Raw genomic sequence first — 19,420 nt, 5'->3', positions numbered from 1 at the left:
ATTTCCCCTACAATGCTGCCCTTCAAAACTTGGCTGCCTGTATTGAACTATATTATCTCACCATCCTCATGGGGCTTTTGGAGCTTTGGTAAGTTGCCCTTATTAGAACTTAACCTCTTGCCTGCCATTGCTACTTTGGTACATCTAGAGTTTGGCTCACTAGACTGACAACCAATTGTTATGATGCCAACATGAAGCTTGAACTTCCTTGATTTATCATGAAAATGTCTAAACATTTTTCCCAAGCAGAGACAAAAGTCAGACCATTGTTTCAAGTTAGTTTGCTACCCTACTGAAACGAGAAAGAAAGCATATACAGAAATTTATTGAGAAATATTAATAGTCCTATAAAAGTTTGATGAGTTTTCTTCAATATTGCTCGACTGTTTCCTCTTGAAGAGGAAATTTCATCAGATTTTGCTTTTACTTTATGTCAAATTTGATGATTTAAATCTAGAAATGATTTATTGTATGCTTTTAACTTTACTGTAGGAAAGAGATATTATGGTAGGTCCATATTGCATAGCTGGATATCTGTGTTCCTCAAGTCCTACAGGAAAATAAGATTGTAGATATCATACAACTCCACCCGCATGTCATCTTGTTCTTCATACTGGGCAAAATAAAACAAAACAGTGTATTGAGTCCTTGGCGCTTTACAAAGTGCCCAAAAAGGGCGCTCTGCCAGCGCCCGTGTTTGCTGCGCCAGGGAACCGCAGTGGACAAACCGCACGGTTCCCCAAAGCAGCAAAAAGAACCTGCAAAAAGCGGGTTCTTTTTGCGGTGTGGTTATGACGCCGCAAGGCGCCAATGGCGCACTTGTGGCATTTCTGCACCGCGATGTGCAGATGCTAAATGTCCGCTATGTCAAAATGGCGGCGCCTATGTAGAATGGGTGCCACCATTTTGTACGTGCTCGGCACGTACTAGGGTTAGGGGCGTCCGTGGAACCTGCCCTTGTTACACTATTATGAGAGGAACAAATTATTAAGAGACACATCACTTAACTGGGCCAGATGACCCAGAAACAATAAATGTTTTTACCAACGCCCTACAAGCCTGTCTATTTTAGTGATACATCATCTCATTCTCCACACTGATAAAAAATAAGACAATAAATCATGTTCTTTCTGTTACTTTTTTGGGGAATCCAGATGACAGAACCGAGGCACTTCCTGCTTTTCAGGAACAACAAAAAGAAAACAGAAGAGTTGATTTACATGTCATCCCATACCTATACACCTTCTTTCCATGCCCTGGAAGAATATGACACAGCAGGTCCTTGTGTCATTCTGAATGAACAGAATTTGCTGTGTATCCAGAATCTCTTGAGTTTTCCTTAACCTAGTGCTTACCTACAATTCTTATCAGGTTCAGCTAGCATAGCCATTTCTTAAGGTTAATAGGTCTTGGAGTCTGAAGCATCTAGAGGGCAGAAGGTTAGTTCGGATCATATGCTTGGACACCACTTGCATAACTGGGCCAGACATAGTAAAATAAGATAAATCGACTTTGTGCTAGCAAACCAGATTTCTATATATGACAGTGAAAACTGGACAGCAAAAAAGCCACTCATTTGAAATTTTTGGGCTGGACTGCTAAAAAGCTGATGGAATCTGAGAGCAAATTAGGCCTGGATTCTCACTAAAAGCCTAGATGACTAGACTGAGGCTGTTGTACTTTGCACATATCATTTTTAAAAATATATTTTTATTTGAGTTTATCGATAACCACAAAAATATTTGTACTTTGGGCATATCATGAGATGATGTGACTCATTGGAAAAGACAATATAAGAGAATTTATAGATAAGGAATATATGTAATAGTGTGTACGTTAATATTTGTATGTTAATGTTTGTATTGGATTGTTTTAATAATAAAATATTTTAATATTTTTAAAAAAGGAAAAGGCAATATGTTCAGTAATGTGGAAGGCAGCAGGAAAAGTGGAAGGCTGCATGACAAGTGGACTGGTTCAATAAAGGAAGCCACGTTCCTGACACTGCAAGACTTGAGCAGAGTAGTTCATGTCCAAGGCTTTAGGGATGTCATATATCAAAGGTGGCTTGTGAAAAAGGAGAATCTAATATGGCTCTGGGGCTAAATAATAAATTGTCCTTCACTTGGCAGCAAATAACAAGAAAAAGTGTATCTCTTTTCTATTCTTCCATCTTGCTGTCAAATGAGGCCTTTCCAGATTTATTCACAGGAAGATGGAAAGCACTTTGAATCATGTTCTGAAGAAGGAGAAATAAAAGGGGCTCTTTGCATCCCGGGGAAAAATCGGTTAAAGGGCTTTGAGCCAGCATGTGCAAATGGACAAGAACAAGATAGCTGAACTTGTTCTACAAGTCTATAAATGCTTTATGATATTGCTGGATGCTTTACCACTCTGTGCTAGTCACACAGTGAAACTGGACAGCCAAAAAGTGTGACTCAAAAAGAAACTCACAAAGCTGACATTGCCGACAATAGTAACAAGGCACAGGAGATGAATTGTTAAGTAAAACACCTGGCAGTAAAGGCAACCCAGTCTGTTTCTGCACACTGTCACAATGAAGTGTGTGGACATTTTATAATTGCTAGTTATATGTGTAGAGGTATGTGTGTTGTTATTTTGTTGTTGTTGTTATTTTAGTTATTCAAATGCATTCTGTTGCTGCCAATAAACTGTTGGAAAGGTAATGTAATAATTCTGCCAATTCTGGTTTTACAAGTTCGCTCACTCACAGTGGGAAGCTGTCTCTAAAGATAACTTTTAAAAAATGGACAAGTCCCAATTCATCTCTTGCTGTTGTTTCACAACTTCCTCCCCAGTAACAGCTAATGTATGTTGCTAAACTGACGAAGGAGAACCAACCCTCTCTCTGTTGTAACTTGCACTAAGTAGTGAGCCTTTAGTAAACTGACACTCACCTCTGTCTCACTGGGCTGGGCCTCTGAAATTACACAGTTCTTAGTGCGCCTGATTAAGAAAGCACTTAAGGCAAACATAGGAAGCACTTGTTGCAAACGTACAATCCTTGAGCCTTTTTACTGCTCGCAGTGAGTTTTGCAGCTTATATTGTAATCACATTTAAACCAGCTGAAGGGTGACAGAAAGTCAAGTGCCTTCTGCTTCACCAAGAAGGAAAGGATTCCAGCAGCAGTCTAAAGGAAAGCTATGGGGATACTATATTCACAGGTAAATAGCCATTTCCTAAATTGCTGTCTACTACATTATAACCGGAAGTTACCTGAGCTTGCTTTAAAGCATTTGAAACCTATCATTCAAACCTCTATCAGATCTAAAACAATATATCTTTCAGATACTATCAGATCTAAAACACTGTATTTTTCAATGGGGCTGGGAGTAACTGCAAGTAACCAAAAATGTTCACACTTTGAATTAGACGAGAGTCATGAAAGAGATATTGGAAGGTTTATTGTGGCTTATCGCAATTGGAACACACTTTTTCCTTCTTTTTTCCTCATGGTCCTCAACTTCCAGATGCTTATTAATGAGAAATACAAAACTGGTGACAAATTATTTCTCTTTGTCCTTCATATAGCCAAAGCTGAGTTTGGGGAACTGTAAGACAGCTGTGGAATAATTAAATATGCTGTTAAATATTTACACTCTCTCTCTCTCTCTGTGTGTGTGTGTGTGTGTGTGTGTGTGTGTGTGTGTGTGTGTATGAGTTACAGACTATTAGTTGTGTATTTAAGGAGTTGTACAACTCTGTATCAAACGATCTTCACAGATTTGGAAATAGCCATTTTGATTCTGAAGTGACGTGGTTTGAATGCTGACAGAATTGGATCCAAAATAGGGTCGCTGAGAGCCAACAAAGAAGTGTCAGCTTGGCTGGGGGAAGGAAGGCTTTGACTGAGGGAAGCCCCAATTGTTGTTGTTGTGCGCCTTAAAATCATTTCTGACTTATGCTGACCCTAATGTGAATTTATCATGGGGTTTTCCTGGCAAGATTTGTTGACAGGGGGTTTGACATGTCCTTCCTCTGAGGCTGAGAAAGTGTGACTTGCCCAAGGTCATCCAATGGTCTCCAGAGTCCTAGTCCAATGCCCAAACCACTATACTACATTGTTCAGAGGTACAAATCAGTTAAAAGAAAGCCTCTCTGCTTCCCCAAACAGGTGAAGGAGCACTGAGCATACTCATTGCAGTTTGCAGTATTATGAAGGACTAGCTAATTGACACTCTGAATATTCCTGTCCCAAAGTATACAAATTAATTTTAAAATTTAGAGAATAGCATATTGATGTTTGCATTTCTGGGGTGCACTGTTATGCTGCTTGTGGAGTTGGGAAGTACTGTTTTCCCATTGAAAAATGTCATTATCAGGACTGTACCACTTGGGAAAATGGGAACCCTTGTTAAAAGTGAATAGGAAGGAGGCAGTTCTGTTGTATTTGCACACAAAAGAGCCCACAAACTTGTAGGACTGCATTCCATTTCAGACAGTGATTTGGGCCTCTTGACAGTTTAATCTATTTGTGCCGTTCTTTGGCTCTCCCATTTTGTTGAAATGTAAAAGAAAACTTTCTGCAGTGTGGGCTTGGAAAGATGTAATATGGAGTTGAGTTCCAGGTTACAGAATGAAGGTATTCTTTATCCAATTGGGGGAGGCCTTTTCACCCCACCTCTATAATGCAGTATGCTCCTTTGTTGCTGTTGTATGCCTTCAAGTCATTTCCAGCTTCTGGCTACTTTTGGCAAACTTATTATGGGGTTTTCTTGGCAGGATTTGTTCAGATGTTTGCCTTCACCTTCCTCTGAAGATGAGAGAATGTGACTTGCCTAAATTTCTTTACAGTATAGAAAAGTAGGCATAGAAAAATACAGTATTCATAAGATGCTCTGTAACTTTCTATTTTAACTGAAGTCTCTTCATGTGTAGTGACACGAGAGTGAAATTTTTGAATACACTCACAACATCTGTACCTCATTCTTTATTCAGAAAAACTCCCAGAATAGTTTACAGATCAATTCAGATAGCTTTTGCCCTCAGGCTAACATTCTAGTAAAAAGACACAACAGCCTAAAAAGAAAGGGAAAAAAGAGAAAAATAAATAAATGCAGGCAACTGTTCCTGATTTTATTCAACATCAGTACTAACCAGTTATGCATCTACTGTAATCCTATCATGCAGTTGGTGGTGTGAAACTTGAATTAAAATAGTTCAAAGAGAGGAGGAGCAGCCACCATCCCAGCAAGTTTTCACCCTGGCCTGCATCTGCACTGCAGAATTAATACAGTTTGACCCCGCTTTAATTACCACGGCTCCATCCTATGGAATCTCAAGGTTTGTCGTTTGTTGTGACACAAGAGGTCTTTCGCAGAGATAGCTCACAAAATTACAGCACCCAAAACTCCATAGTATTGAGCCATGGCAGTTAAAGTGGTGCCAAACTGCCTTATTTCTGCTTTGCAGATACAACTCTTGAGATCTGTGCTGACCAATCGCTATTGGATTGAAAGCCAAACAACTCCAGAAAGATGAATATTAATTTTTTTTGTGCATTGTGTCCCACTTAGAAGACCCAGGTTTGAAGTGAGCCACACAACATGATGTGCCTCATTACAAGGTCTGCAAGTGGAGCCAGCATGGGAACAGGGATGTAGCCAAGGGGGGGGGGTTCTTGGGGTCTGGCCCCCCCCCTTCCTAAAATCCTAGCTACGTCCCTGATGGGAATAGAATGAGGAAGGGGTTATTGAGTAACATGCTCCTTATCAGCACATATGGTCCAAGGAGTATGTCTCCCGCTTGCATCCATTCAAGATACTTTTTTGTCGAGGGAGCTTCTCTTAGTCCAACGTTCCCCCACCCAGCTCCATGACTTTGACAGTGTACTCCAGACTTGCCTTAAAAAGGTTTCTTTCTGTGCAAATTCCACAGCCTTGGAACTTTGCAAGCCTAGGGAGTTCCCCTTTATAATAAAAATCCCTCAGGATAGTTACAGAAGAGTGGTTTCCTAATCTCTACCCCACATTGCCCTACTTTTGGGAGCAATCTAATTTTGGATGTTAGTGCCCATTCTTATATCCCACCCTCTTATCAAGTCAGCACAAACAGGGCAAAATCCTGCCAGTCAGTTTCAGGTTTTTAAAAAGCTGATTTTGTCTCAAACCAACCAGTTTCACCGGCTGTACTGAATCCCACAGGATGGGCCTTGTACAGAAGGCAAGGCATAGAGGTCTAATGCTGGTTGGGGCCAGAGAAATAATTGATTAAAGTAATACAAATTCTTGCATGAGATACTTTTTTGGGAGAGTAAAGATGGTATCATCAGGGATGCAGTGGCTTAGTGGTTAAGACACCAATTCTGATGACTGGAAGATCAGAAGGTTGGCAGTTCGAAGCCCGAGGGCTCCATGATGGGTGAGCTCCTGTCACTAGTCCCAGCTTCTTCCAACCTAGAAGTTAGAAAGTATGCAAATGCAAGTAAATAGATAGGTACTACTTCTGTGGGAAGGTAACAGCATTCTGTGTAGTCATGCTGGCCACATGACCATCAGAGTTGTCTTCGGATAATGCTAGTTCTTCCACTTAGTAACGGACATGAGCACCACCCCCTACAGCTGGTTGCAACTAGACATTCATGGCAAGGTACTACCTTTATCTTTAAAGATGGTATAGAGAGGCAGTGTGGTGTAGTGGTTTGAATGTTGGATTACACCTCTGGAGACCAGGGTTTGATTCCCAGCTTGACCAGAAACCCACTGGGTGACCTTGGGTAAGTCACATGCTTTTAGCCTCAGAGGAAAGCAATGGCAAACATTCTCTGAAAAGTTTTTCCCATGATAGATTCACCTTAGGGTCACTGGAAGTCAGAAATGACTTGAAGACGCACAACAACAACAGCAGCAGCTGCTGCAGCAGCAGCAGAATGGTATAACAGGGGTAACATTTCAAGAGTAACACAATTAGTAGTAACAACATATGGAATGAGTAACATTTTTAAATGGAATTTTGACAGCACTTTTTCAAATTTTATGCCATTCTCTCTCAAACAATCCATGGTGTTTTGAAGGGTGTGTATATAGCATACATGTTGCTGGGACAGCTATGGGTGAAGAGAAGAAAAGGAGCAGGTGAGTAGTAAAAATTAATGCCTCAGCAACCCAGTTGCACAAAGCTTTCTCAGCTGGGCACTTTCTGGGTACATTAGATTATAAATTCTACTACTCCCACCCAGAAATCCAATTGTGGCATTGGTACATAGCAGGAAAGTACCAATTTGGAATGACAACTTAAAATTCTGTAAAGTGCACTTCCCATTTTCAGGCAATTGTGTCAACCCAAGTGTTATATGCAATTTTTCCTACCCCACAGCAATACAGTACATTACCTCTTCATTTTTAATGTTAGGTTTTTGAGCTCACTAGTGCTTAACAATATATGTTAAGCCTCTTCTATTAATGTTCCAGTTTTGAAATTATTAACAGATGCCCTCTCTGCATGCAGCCAGCATATGGTTGCTGAATTTTATTCATTGATTGACCTACATATTAATCTTCCTTTATATCATAGGATCTTAGGATGGTGTACAACAAAATCAGTCTAATCAATTTAAAACAGTAAAAAGCAAACAAATGAAAAGCACTTTAAATAATTTAACAAGTTGTAGCAAGGTAATTTAAAGCCAGTTAAAACAATTTAAAGCGATTAAAAACCATGCACATGTGCACATTTGTATAAAAACCACTTAGGCCCCAAAGGCTTAAATAAAGAGTCATGTTTTTACTTGGTGCTGGAATGAAGACATCATTAATACCAATAAGGGTTCCAAGGGGAGCATATTTCAGAACTGGGGCATCATGGGGGGCCAAGGCTTGTTCTCATGTCCTCTGGTAATGTAATGGTCCTACTGGTGGTACACAGAGGAGAATCTCTTCACATGAATTTCCTGAAGTGTGCACTCAGGGTTGGGATAGGCTCAGAACTGAAGGCCAGCATGGCCTAATGACTAGGACACTGGGAGACCAGGGTTCAGATCCTGGCTTGGCTATGGAAACCCACTGGATGATCTTGGGCAAGTCACACTGTCTCAGCCTCAGAGGATGGCAATGGCAAATTCCCTTTGAAGAAACTTGCCAAGAAAACCCTATGATAGGTCTGCCTAAGGGTCACCATATGTCGGAAATGACTTGAAGGCACACAACAACAACAGGCTTAGAACGATCACCATTCCTATCCAATCACAACCCATTTCCTATTTGTAAGAAAGTGACCAAAAATATAAAAATAAATAAATAAATAACAAAAACTCTAGACCTATCTATGGCATTTCTTTCTGACATCCTTTTCATATGTGACCTGGAAAGTGCCAGTTATTTTCTGTTCCTTGCCATGTATGTATATTAATCTTATCAGGACTTCGTGATACTACTAAACTAAAGTTAGCACAAATAGTTGTGTACTGGAAGGCATTATCCCAGATTGTTTGGCCTCTAGAAGTAAAACATTATTTTCTGTTCTCGTAATGGAGTAGAATAACATGAATCCATATAGATGCCTTTTCCAGTATGTGTACTCTTTGGTATCTGACACCGATGAATAAATAATATGATGATTTTGAGAATTTAGTGCTGTTAAAGGCATAGAGCTCTTGCATAGAATGGAATCAATAAAATAGAGTTATTTTGTCTGTCAGCCTATTTTGTTGTTGCTGCTGCTGTTGTTTGCCATCCAGTTAGCTTTGATGTATGGTGACTTTATGAATGAGAAACCTCTATAGGCTGTTATCAAAACCCTGAATCACATCTTGCAAAATCAGTTTGTGTGTATGTATATATGTGTGTGTGGATAAAGATCATTATCATTGTTCACTGCATACTGATATTCCAGACTAAGGAGCTTATCAAATGAACTTTATAACTGGATAGACGTCCTGGGCTTGCAGCTGGACGCGGGATGGAAGCGGGGATTATCGTATGTTAAATCGCCATCTAATTGCCATCCACCCTCACCCTGGGTCCCAGCTTGGACCAGGGTGATGGAAGTGGCTATTTAGCATGTGATAACCCCACCTCCATCCCACGTCCCAGCTGCAGCCCGAGACACTTGATCTGATTTTAAAGTTCATCTGATAAGCTCCTAACCTCACTGCTATGACTCTGAATTCTATTATCATTGCTGTCATCATCATAATACTGTAATTGCTCTCCATCTTTTCCTACTCCTTCCATTTTGCCAAGCATTATCATTTTCCCATGAGACATGTTGTTTTATGATATATCCAGTATATAGCTAATTTTATTCAGCAGGTAAGAGGGAAAAAAGAAAGAAAAATAGTAATGCATATGGACAACGGTATGTCCCTTCCACCCTACGAATGATGTTTGGGATGTGTATGTTGCTTCCCAAAAGACTAGGATGGCGGTGTCAAGAGGTTAGAGAAAAGCAGCAAGCCTCAAAAAAAAGGGGACAGAGTAATATATAGAAGGGCAGGGACAGTACCAGCAGCCCACTATGGCGGGGTTAACAGACACGCCTATTTGGGGCGGGCTGTACCGCCCCTTTCCCGGTGTTCGGGGCCTCAGATGTCAGACCACAGCCGCCGCGGGCCCCGTCCGCCGCTTTTCAGGCTGCGGGCAAGCAGCAAAAGCGCTGCCCCACAGCCTGAAAAGGGGGTCCTGGGGCGTTCAAGCCCCCAAGGACACCCCGTGGCGGCGGGGCAGGGGGAAGAAAGGGGCCGCTTGGCCCCTTTTCTCCCTTGCTTCGCTGGGTGCACCGTCTGACGGCTGCGCCCAGTGACGCAAAGCAGCGCTGCAAACCAGGAAGGAGCTCCGAAACGGAGCTCCTTCCTGGTCCGCCAGAAAGGGTGCACTAAGCGCCCTGGCGGGGACCGACGACGTCATGTCCGTGCCGCCCACGTATAGAGGCGGCGCGGTCGTGACGTCATGCCGGCCCCCTGTGGAAGGGAGCCGCCATTTTGTACGGACTCAGTCCGTACTAGGGTTAGGGGGGTGCGGAAGCACCGCACCTTCCTAACCCTTGTACAGACTGACTCCGTACTTTAATGGCGGTCTGTAACCCGCCTATATTTTCTTCTCTGTTGGATACTTAATGTGCCTGCTCTTTGATGCCCACTATGCCAGCCTGCTGCCCTCAGGTGATGAGGAGGATGTTTTTCTGTTAATATTGTTAAAGCAAGTTTCATGGCTAATCCAACTGGCTTGTGTAGGCACCAACAATTTTTTTTTTAGCCGTAAGCAGAAAAATCCTTTAGGACATCTCTGGGAGAAAGAGTAGGGGTATGTGGACATTAAATATATATTGATGGTGAGATTGTGTGTGTAAACCCATCTTCATTACCTCTGCTACAAAGTCATATATTACTCTCTTGGGATAACATAGATAGAATGGTACTGGATTACCAAACAAACAAACAAACAAAAAATGACTATCTTAGTCCAGTATTCTGTTCCCACAGTAGCTAGATAGAGAAACCTGTCAGAAAGCTGCAACCTGGTTGTTGTTGTGTGCCTTCAAGTCGTTTCCAATTTATGTCACCCTAAGGCAAATGTATCATGGGGTTCTCTTAACAGGTTTTGTTCAGAGGGGTTTTGACATTGCCATCCTCTGAGGTTCCGAGAATATGATTTGCCCATTGTCACCCAGTGGGTTTGCTTGACCAAGATGGGATTCGAACCCTGGTCTTCCCATGCTCCCTAGTAAGTGTTGTTGATAGGCAAAAGGAAGCATTTGTTCACACACTAGTTAAAATTCCATGCTATTTTTAACTAGTGTGTGAAGAAATACTTGCTTTTATCTGTCCTGCAACTTCTACCATTCAGCTTCATAGAATGTCTATGTATAATGAGATAAAAGGTGGGGGGACCTTGAGTGAATCATTCTGATGATTCAATATGAAACAGAGCCAGAGTTGTCAATACCTGGATTTTACTGACAGGAACTATTTGTCTTTTAGCAGTAGATGCAGTAGGCTGAACTGCAACTTGATTGTATCATCTTTTCTCATTTTCCAGATGGTAAATTGGTGAATGTCCTTGCTGAAACTTTAATACAATGATGATTTTTTTTGGCTTATGTTGTTGATCTTTAAAATTAATTTCATTTCTTTTCTAAAAAAAAAAGTTTGTAATTATACTGTCTAGTACCCTGCATCTCAGAGGTATACTTGACTACGTAGCCCTGGCTTTTTCATAATGTATTACATTTTGGGAGAGCCATTTGGTGTAGTAGTTTGAGTGCTGGACTGTGATTCTGAAGATCAAGATTCAATTCACCATTTGGTCATGAAAACCCACTGGATGAACTTGGGCAAGTCACACGCTCTCAGCCTCAGGGGAAGGCAGCGGCAAACCTCTGAACAAATCCTGCCAAGAAAACCCCATGATAGGTTTGCCTTAGGGTCACCCTAAGTTGGAAACAACTTGAAGGCACACAACAACAAGAAGATTACTTATATGTAATGTCAAACATTAAATGCACATTTATTTGTAAGCAAGAGAGCCACAAAAATCACAAAAATGTTCACGTTTCATATTTTTGTATAATGTAGTTGCCAATTACCTTCTTAATCTACTGATTTCCAAAATTGTGTGTCACATGAGAGAAGAGGCATATTTGTGGGGAAAATAAGCCTTTGTTCTGAATCTATCCACAACTTTCTCTGCTTTGGAACAGGGAAAGTTCATGTAACAACACATTTCCATTTCTCTGACACACAAAAAAGGGATCTCATCAACACAATGGGGATGTGGGACACACCAGAATTCTCATTCAATGAAGTTGAATGGTAGAAGTTGCAGGACAAAGATACTAGTGTAACAGCTGAAAGACAGAAGGGAATTCCTGATGAACATGGAACTTTATCGCACAGGGCTCCCAGGGACCACTCTCAAAACAGAACGGAAGGGGCCTGGAATGAGTGAGGGACGAGTGGGGGACTCATTTTATCGCACACACAAGTCCCTCACTCCTTTCGTTCCATTCCCCATCCGTTCCTCATCCATTCCAGAGGAGGAGATCTTTGAGAACTGCTCAAAACAGTTCTCAAAAATCTCCTCTCTGGAACGGACTGGGAATGGAAGGGCAGGGAACGGAATGAGCAAGGGACTCTATGTGCAGTAAAATGCTTCCCCCACTAATTCCATTCCCTTTCTGGCTCCTTTGCGACCGTTCTCGTAGCGTACCAGGAGCCCTGTGCGATAAAGTCCTTGATTGTTCAGGTAGCATGGTCTGTCTCTGAATCTTGACTAGTTGAGAAAAGGAAAGAATAGCCTGTTTGCCGCGACACCTGTTGACTGGCATTATGAATTTATTCATTATACAGTTGTATGCCTTCAGTATTATCATATAAACAAATCTGATTGTGTAGCATTTTGACATCCTGCTGTCCATGTCTCTGTCTAGGTACATCTGAAGGATGAGCATGCTGACCTGTCTATTAGTACAGTGATTTGGCTAGGTAATAAGAACAAAATTAGCGTATCTTAATTTTGTTCAGATGAAGTTTTGTACAGTATCAGCTCATACCAATTGGGTTGGGAAGATGGAATCACTGTGATCTAAAGAAATATAATCTCTCATAGCATGGTCCCAGGTTCAAGTGGCTGCAGCTAGTGCGGGGTAATTAAAATAGATTAGAGATTCTGTTTGTGTGTTAACACACCTCCTGCTACCAATATTTACTCTTTCCTTTAGTAAAAAAATAAGATGTTCTGCCCTGCAGGGTTCTGTGATACAGGACAGTACTTTGGGTCTCTGTTTTACCCAAGCCAGCTGTAGTAGCTGCTACCAAATTTTGGCAGCAGTGCCTGCTGCTGTAGTGGCAGTGTGACCCTCATGAAGCTACAATTTGTGGGTACGGTCCCTTGGAGCTTCCTAACTCTGTCATGGTGTCCTTTTGCATCATTAATTACTAAACCTGACTGATTGAGGGGCTCGACAGACCACCCTAAAAGGGTGGGCTGGAGCCACCTGATTTTGCTCCTGAGGCAGCCAGCAGCAGCCAAACTGCATCGGCACCTTCCACACCAAAAAGAACCTGCCAAAAGCAGGTTCTTTTTGGCACACATAGGCACATCAATGATGCAAGCGTGCCGCTCCGACATACATATGCAGTACTGCATTTGCGTCATCATTTGTGGCCCCCATGCAGATGGGAGGCTGCCATGATGCCAGCGTCCGTACGGACTAGGGTTTGGGAATGTGTGATTGGTATGCACTCCCAAATCTCCTGCCTGTCTGTCTCGGGCCTAACTGTCTTAACCCTAATCCTGCTTTCACTCCTTACTACTTTCTCTACATCTGTCTATTTCAACTCTCATCTCAACTGTCATTGATCAGCATTAATCAAATCCTCTCAGATATTTGTCACTCATTCAATGTTCCATTCTTTCACCCCCCCCAACAGCTCCTTACCTTACTACTTCTAATACACATATAATAATAATGATGTTTTATTTACAGTTCACCCAATCACAAGGAATCAGGGTGGGTTACAACAGTAAAGAAGGTACAAAGCAAATGAACAATAACAATAAAATAATACAATTCACAATAGCAATAAATAGCAAAAAATACAATAGCAATTCACAGCAGCAATAAAATTAACAAAGTAAAAAAGAAAATAATCCCGATTCTCAATCCCCCATCCCAACCCTAAAAAACAATATAAACATTATACAATCTTAAAGCATTACAATCTAGGACCATTGGAGGGGGGAGGGGAGAGACAGCTAGGCTCCTGTGTCTCCAGAGTCTCTCTGCTGGTCCCTGGTGTTTCTAGGAGAGGCATACATAATAAATTTTGTTGTTGAGTGGCATCAAATTGACTTTGATTTATGGTGACCCCCATGAATGAATAACTTCCAAATCACTCTATCTTCCTTGACCAAGTTTAGTCAACTGTGATGTGCTCTTCCTCTTTTCCTATTGTTTTGTATCTTACCAAGAATTGTTGTCTTTTCTAGTGAATCATGTTTTCTCATGACTGTCTCAATTTACTCATCTTGGCTTATAAGGAGAGTTCAGGCTGGATTTGCTCTAAGATCCATTTATTTGTTTTTTTAGCAGTCCATGCCATCTGTAAAACACTTCTTCAGTATCGCATTTCAAATGAGTTGATTTTCTTCCTATCAGATTTCTTAACTATCCAGCTTTCAAAACCATACATACATACATACATACATACAAACCACACATAGAAATAGGAGATAGTATGGGATAGAAGATCCCAACTTTTGTAAGGCATGGATCTTTACACTTGGTTTCCTAACTCTTTACACTTTTGGGATCTTTACACTTGGTTTCTTTTGGAGACTGGAATGTATATTGAGGATTTCCAATTACAGTGGCCCCTTGTTATCCTCTGGAATTTGGTTCCAGGCCCCCCCGTGGATACCAAAATCCATGGATACTCAAGTCCCATTAAATACAGTGGCAAAACTGAGGTTTGCTGTTTGGAATGTATACTTTTAAAAAATATTTCCAAGCTGTGGATGCTTGAGTCCATTGGTAAATTATCTGTGGATATGGAGGGCCAACTGTAGTAGGCCTGTATTTGTTTTCCACATTTGATGACAGATTTTAATTCGAACTGGGATATATTCTATCTCTGTAGCTTGAAGAAGTTGTTTTGGTATGCTATCTGTTCCTGGTGATTTACTTCTCCAAGTGCTCTGGGGGCAGCTTCCAATTCACTTTCTAAAATTGTAGGATCATTTTCAAATGGTTCTTTCTTAAATGGATCTGTCATCTTTTCATCTCATTTATACAGTTTTTCAGTGTATTGTTTCCATTGTCTTTTTATTTCTACTTGGTCAAATATGTGTTTGCCTGCTGGTTGAAAACCATCTCCACTCTTGGTTTAAATTTTCCTTTGATTTTTCAGCTCCTGTGAAAGAGGTCTCTTGTTATTCTTTTTTTGTTGTCATCTTCTGTTTATCTGCATTATTAAAGTAGTTCTCCTTGGCTGCAGCCACATGGCACAGATAATCCAATTTGACAGCATTTTAACTGCCATGGACCAATGTTGAAATTCTGGGAATTGTAGTTTGTTGTGGCACCAGAGCTCTGCCAGATTAGCTCTGCTCTGGTGCCATAACATTACAATTCCCAGAATTCCATAGGCCCTATTACCAGCACCGCTACCATCAGCATAGCCTCTTACTCCACAGGAGCATGCAATCCCACCATCCTGGAATTGGGTTTACCATTGGTGGGATAACCAGATTACACACACACACACACACACACACTAACCTGCCTTTACATATAGTAAATTAAACCATATTTAAACAACATACAACAAATTTCCATGACATCACACAATCTCCCAAATATAATAAAGAGCTTGCAACAATGAAGTATTTGGGTTTATGACTAAATGAAATGGGATGAATCTCAGAAATACAGGCTGGAGACACTTAAAGGCTTATTCTGCAACTGGAAAGAAGAAAATACTTTCCCATCACCAATTCGTCATCAGGAATCGAAAGTGACTGAGACCCTCCTTAGAAAGATGCCCTTCACATATAGAGGGCAATTGAAATTGTGAGGGGGGAGGGATAACCCTTCCCTTTTTCCTCCTGCATGTAATGCTTGAATATGGGTTAAATCTTTGGAGTATAACCTACGAAAGGTTTGTGGGAAATAATCTTCTTAATAGGGAATTACAGCTAGAATCTCTGGACCTGTCATGATCCTGTTGCTAATTATCTTGCAGATAAAATAATTCACATCTACTCTGATGTGAAGGCCATGTTGAATGAAGTAACTAATACTGTACAACTCATTAGCCCCATCTTGTGATTTCTTGCTGAATATATCTTGATGAGGATGTGGCTAGGCTGTTTGAAAAAGCACAGCTAACCTCAAAAACTTTAAAAGAATAGAATGAATCTCAGGTGTACCTTTCATTTTTCTTTTGTATAGAGAAGATTTATGGGGAACATCATAATACAAAATAACGCAGTTTCACTTAGCAACAGCAATACAAAGCTGTCTATTGTACAGTTATTCTCAAAGTTCACCAATCTCTCCATTTATCAATATGAGTCACAGCCAGACTCTCAAAGGGCTTTTATAACAGATGGAATATTGCAGTGTTTCCAGTACTTGCTACAGCAACCTATGCTGTTGCTAATAAATTAGCTATGAGATCTTTTATGATTTCATCTTAGCTTTCTTGGGTGTAGTTCAATAATACAACTAATACACCAGAAAGTATCTTGACACTTCTTATAAAGTATATATGGAAGGAACTGGCAAAACCCCTTGCTTAAGAAAACTCTATGAAATTCATGGGGTCATGATAAGGTGACAGGCAACTTGAAGGTGTACACACACACACACGCACCCAAGTGTTCCAGTCCAATCTGAATACATTTAACAATATGTTGTTTCACTGGAAAAAAATATACCTAGAAATATTATTTTGAGAGGGAATAAAATAAGAAAAAAGACAGATCTAAATGTTAATTTCTATGTAGATTTTTAAAAAAAGTCAGGAAGGTATATGAAGAAACAGGACAAGGTAGGCTTACAGGAAAACACAGGTGAATATATGGCAAAGCAGAAATGGATTAAATCATGCATCATGTGGGAGAGAGGTCATTTCCCCCTCACTTGCCTCTCCAGCTGGTTCTGATTACCCATGTTTTACTTCAGGCATCCAGGTGCATTAACAATGTCCTTCAAAAGAGATCTCCAGTGGCTTTTCAAGCCTGTTCACCTGAATACTTGCACTCACATCTCTGTTCCACTACCAGTCCTGCTCATGATAAACTAGTTTGCATATAGAACGCCAGAGTTTTTGTTTTCCTCCAGCTGCTCAACCCTTAAAGATCCAGTAATATTTATGGAAAAAAACCACTGCTAATGATGTGGGGGACTAGCAATTTCCCCCCACTGTGTCAAAGACAGCTGCTGATATTATATTTGTACCCACTGGCTACAGTGGTTTCTTTCTTTCCTGGAAAATTTCCAGAGCCCAGCAGCTGTCAGCAGCAGTCCATGGACCATCACTTTGAAGACCATTGCACTAAAGCACATAGATCTCACTGTTTTGTTTTGCACTGGGCAGCACAGCTGAAACCGTTTTCCAAAAAGAAGCGAGTTTGTCTCTTATTATCATCATCATTTATTTATTTATTTATTTGTACCCCACTCCCCTCCCCCCAAAATTGGGATTCAAAGTGGCTTGCATCTAAAATCACTGTACAATTGAAAACCTAACAGAACTGACAATTAAAATGGAATTTCTCTTGTTCTTAAAATCTCATCATCAGCTATGACTGCACAGCTTTTGTTAATGGGTTTGGACTTTGACTAATCTACTATCACCACCTTGTGGATGTAAGCTGTGACTACATCTTTAATAATGGTCCTCTTCCAGTTTCTCCTCATATGTAAGGCAGGCAAAGGTACTAATACTTGTGCCTTCTAAAAGCACTTGTGTTGGTTAGTGTGGTGTGGTCCAGTGGTTTGAACATTGGACTATGACCATGGAGAGCAGGGTTCAAATCCCCCACTTAGCCATGAAAACCCAGTGGCTGACCTTCAGCAAGTCACATTTTCCCAGCCCAAGAGGATGGTAATGACAAATCTCTTAAGAAGCTTGCCAAGAAAATCCCATGATAGCCTTAGGATTGCCATAAGTCAGAAAAAGTCTTAAAGGCAAACAGCACACACACATACACTAAAGCATTTATGCTGGATTTGTTGTCATGGCTTTATATTCATGTATTTATTTTATTAGAGAAGTGTATATGTATTGAATAATTAGTTCATACATCATTCCCATGTATGTATGTATGTATCATTTCACAATTGCTTCCCCGAGTTGTTTTGCTGTCTCCAGCACCTAAAGAGCTGGGCTAGAGAGCCTGAAAACCCATGTGCCACATTTCAGCAGTTATTCCAGCTCCCAGTTTTGCTTTGCTTTCCTTCTTTTTTGCTGAATGAGAGCTGATTGGATATATTTATTTGTTTGATTTATATCACATTTTTCATCCAAATGAAAGGTGGGATATAAGTCGAATAAATACATCTAAATGAAAAGCAGCTTACAATATAAATCAGAACATCTAAAACAATATGTACATTAAGTGTTAAACCATTCATCCAATTAAAACACTGCTTTTAAGTGTTTAACAAAACAATTAAAATATATATTACATGCTATAAACAGCAAATGAATATCACTCTGCTGTTGTCAATTAAGGCTGAAAACTTACTTTAAAAGGAAGGTCTTTGATTGCTGGCAAAAATACTGCAAGGAGAAGGAAAACTGAGCTTCCATCAAGAGGTAGTTTGAAGCCTTAGAGCAGCCACTGAGAAGACTTTTTGGTTCATTCCATTTCTGCAGGGAGAAGGAAAGGAGAGGATTGTAATGCTCTTGCAAGTCACACCTGAAACTAGGAAATAGGATTTCACTGACTGACTGGACATAACAGAGAAGTTTCCTCTGTCTCTTGCCTTTTTTGTCTACTGCCCTCAGATTGTGGAATGACCTGCTGGAAGACATTCAACAGCTGAAAATGCTGGCTTAATTTAAAACAGCATTAAAGACATATCTCTTCTGGCAGACCTATCCAATCAACTTTAAATCATGACTTTTAAATCTGTAGATGAACTCTTATGAGTGTGTTTTAATGATTTTATAGTATTGTGGTGATTTTACCACTGGACTACAATGCTGGAGACTAGGGTTAGATTCTCAGCTCAGCCATGAAATGCACTGGCTGACCTTGGGCAGGTCACATGCTCTCAGCCTCAGGGAGAAGGCAATGGCAAACCTCCGCTGAACAAATCTTGCCAAGAAAATCCCATGATAGGTTTGCCTCATGGTCACCATAAATCAGAAATGACTTGAAGGAACATAACAAAAAACTACAATTTTAACTGTGGACTTTTGTGTTTTGGAATTGTGTTTTGTATTTTCATCATCATCATCATCACCATCACCATCATCATCATCTTTTATTACTATCAACAGATCCAATAAGAGACTCAAGCATAAAATTAAAAACAACACCCAAAAGTACAAATAAAACAGTTACTATCAGCTTTAATCTAAAACACACAAAGAACTCTAATCCTCTTTGCCTCTGAGAGAAATTAAGCAAGCGACAATGTTACATTTGGGGACTTCCGCTCCAACAAGAATCTGATATGGAATTAGTCAGAACATTCAACACATTTTCTCAGTAGTAGAATAATCAGATTCTGGCCGTCCTCATTATAAAAGGGCAGAAAAATATGCTTCATCAAGTCAACTTCCATGTTATTACCATCTCTCTAACTAATAAGATAAAATGTTTTGTATTTTAACATGCTGTACCCCACCTTGAACCTTGAAGATAGGTGGGAAAGAAATAACATTTATTATTATTATTATTATTATTACTATGATGATGATGATGATGATGATGATGATGATGA

The 19,420-nt window shown here is 40.3% G+C and overlaps 1 protein-coding gene across 1 annotated transcript in view; it reads left to right on the top strand.

Moving 5' to 3' along the window:
- The first annotated feature begins 2,988 nt into the window (after nucleotides 1-2,988).
- The window catches only part of ANKRD22 (ankyrin repeat domain 22), a 29,802-nt gene continuing 13,370 nt past the window's right edge, over nucleotides 2,989-19,420 (top strand). The window contains exon 1 of the mRNA XM_042459133.1: nucleotides 2,989-3,186. Coding sequence (XP_042315067.1) covers nucleotides 3,166-3,186 — 21 coding nt within the window. The 5' untranslated portion in view covers nucleotides 2,989-3,165. The remainder of the gene's footprint in view (nucleotides 3,187-19,420) is intronic.

This window comes from Sceloporus undulatus, chromosome 3 (assembly GCF_019175285.1).
Source record: "Sceloporus undulatus isolate JIND9_A2432 ecotype Alabama chromosome 3, SceUnd_v1.1, whole genome shotgun sequence".
Lineage (NCBI taxonomy): Eukaryota > Metazoa > Chordata > Lepidosauria > Squamata > Phrynosomatidae > Sceloporus > Sceloporus undulatus.
This window is presented reverse-complemented; position numbering and strand designations above follow the sequence as displayed.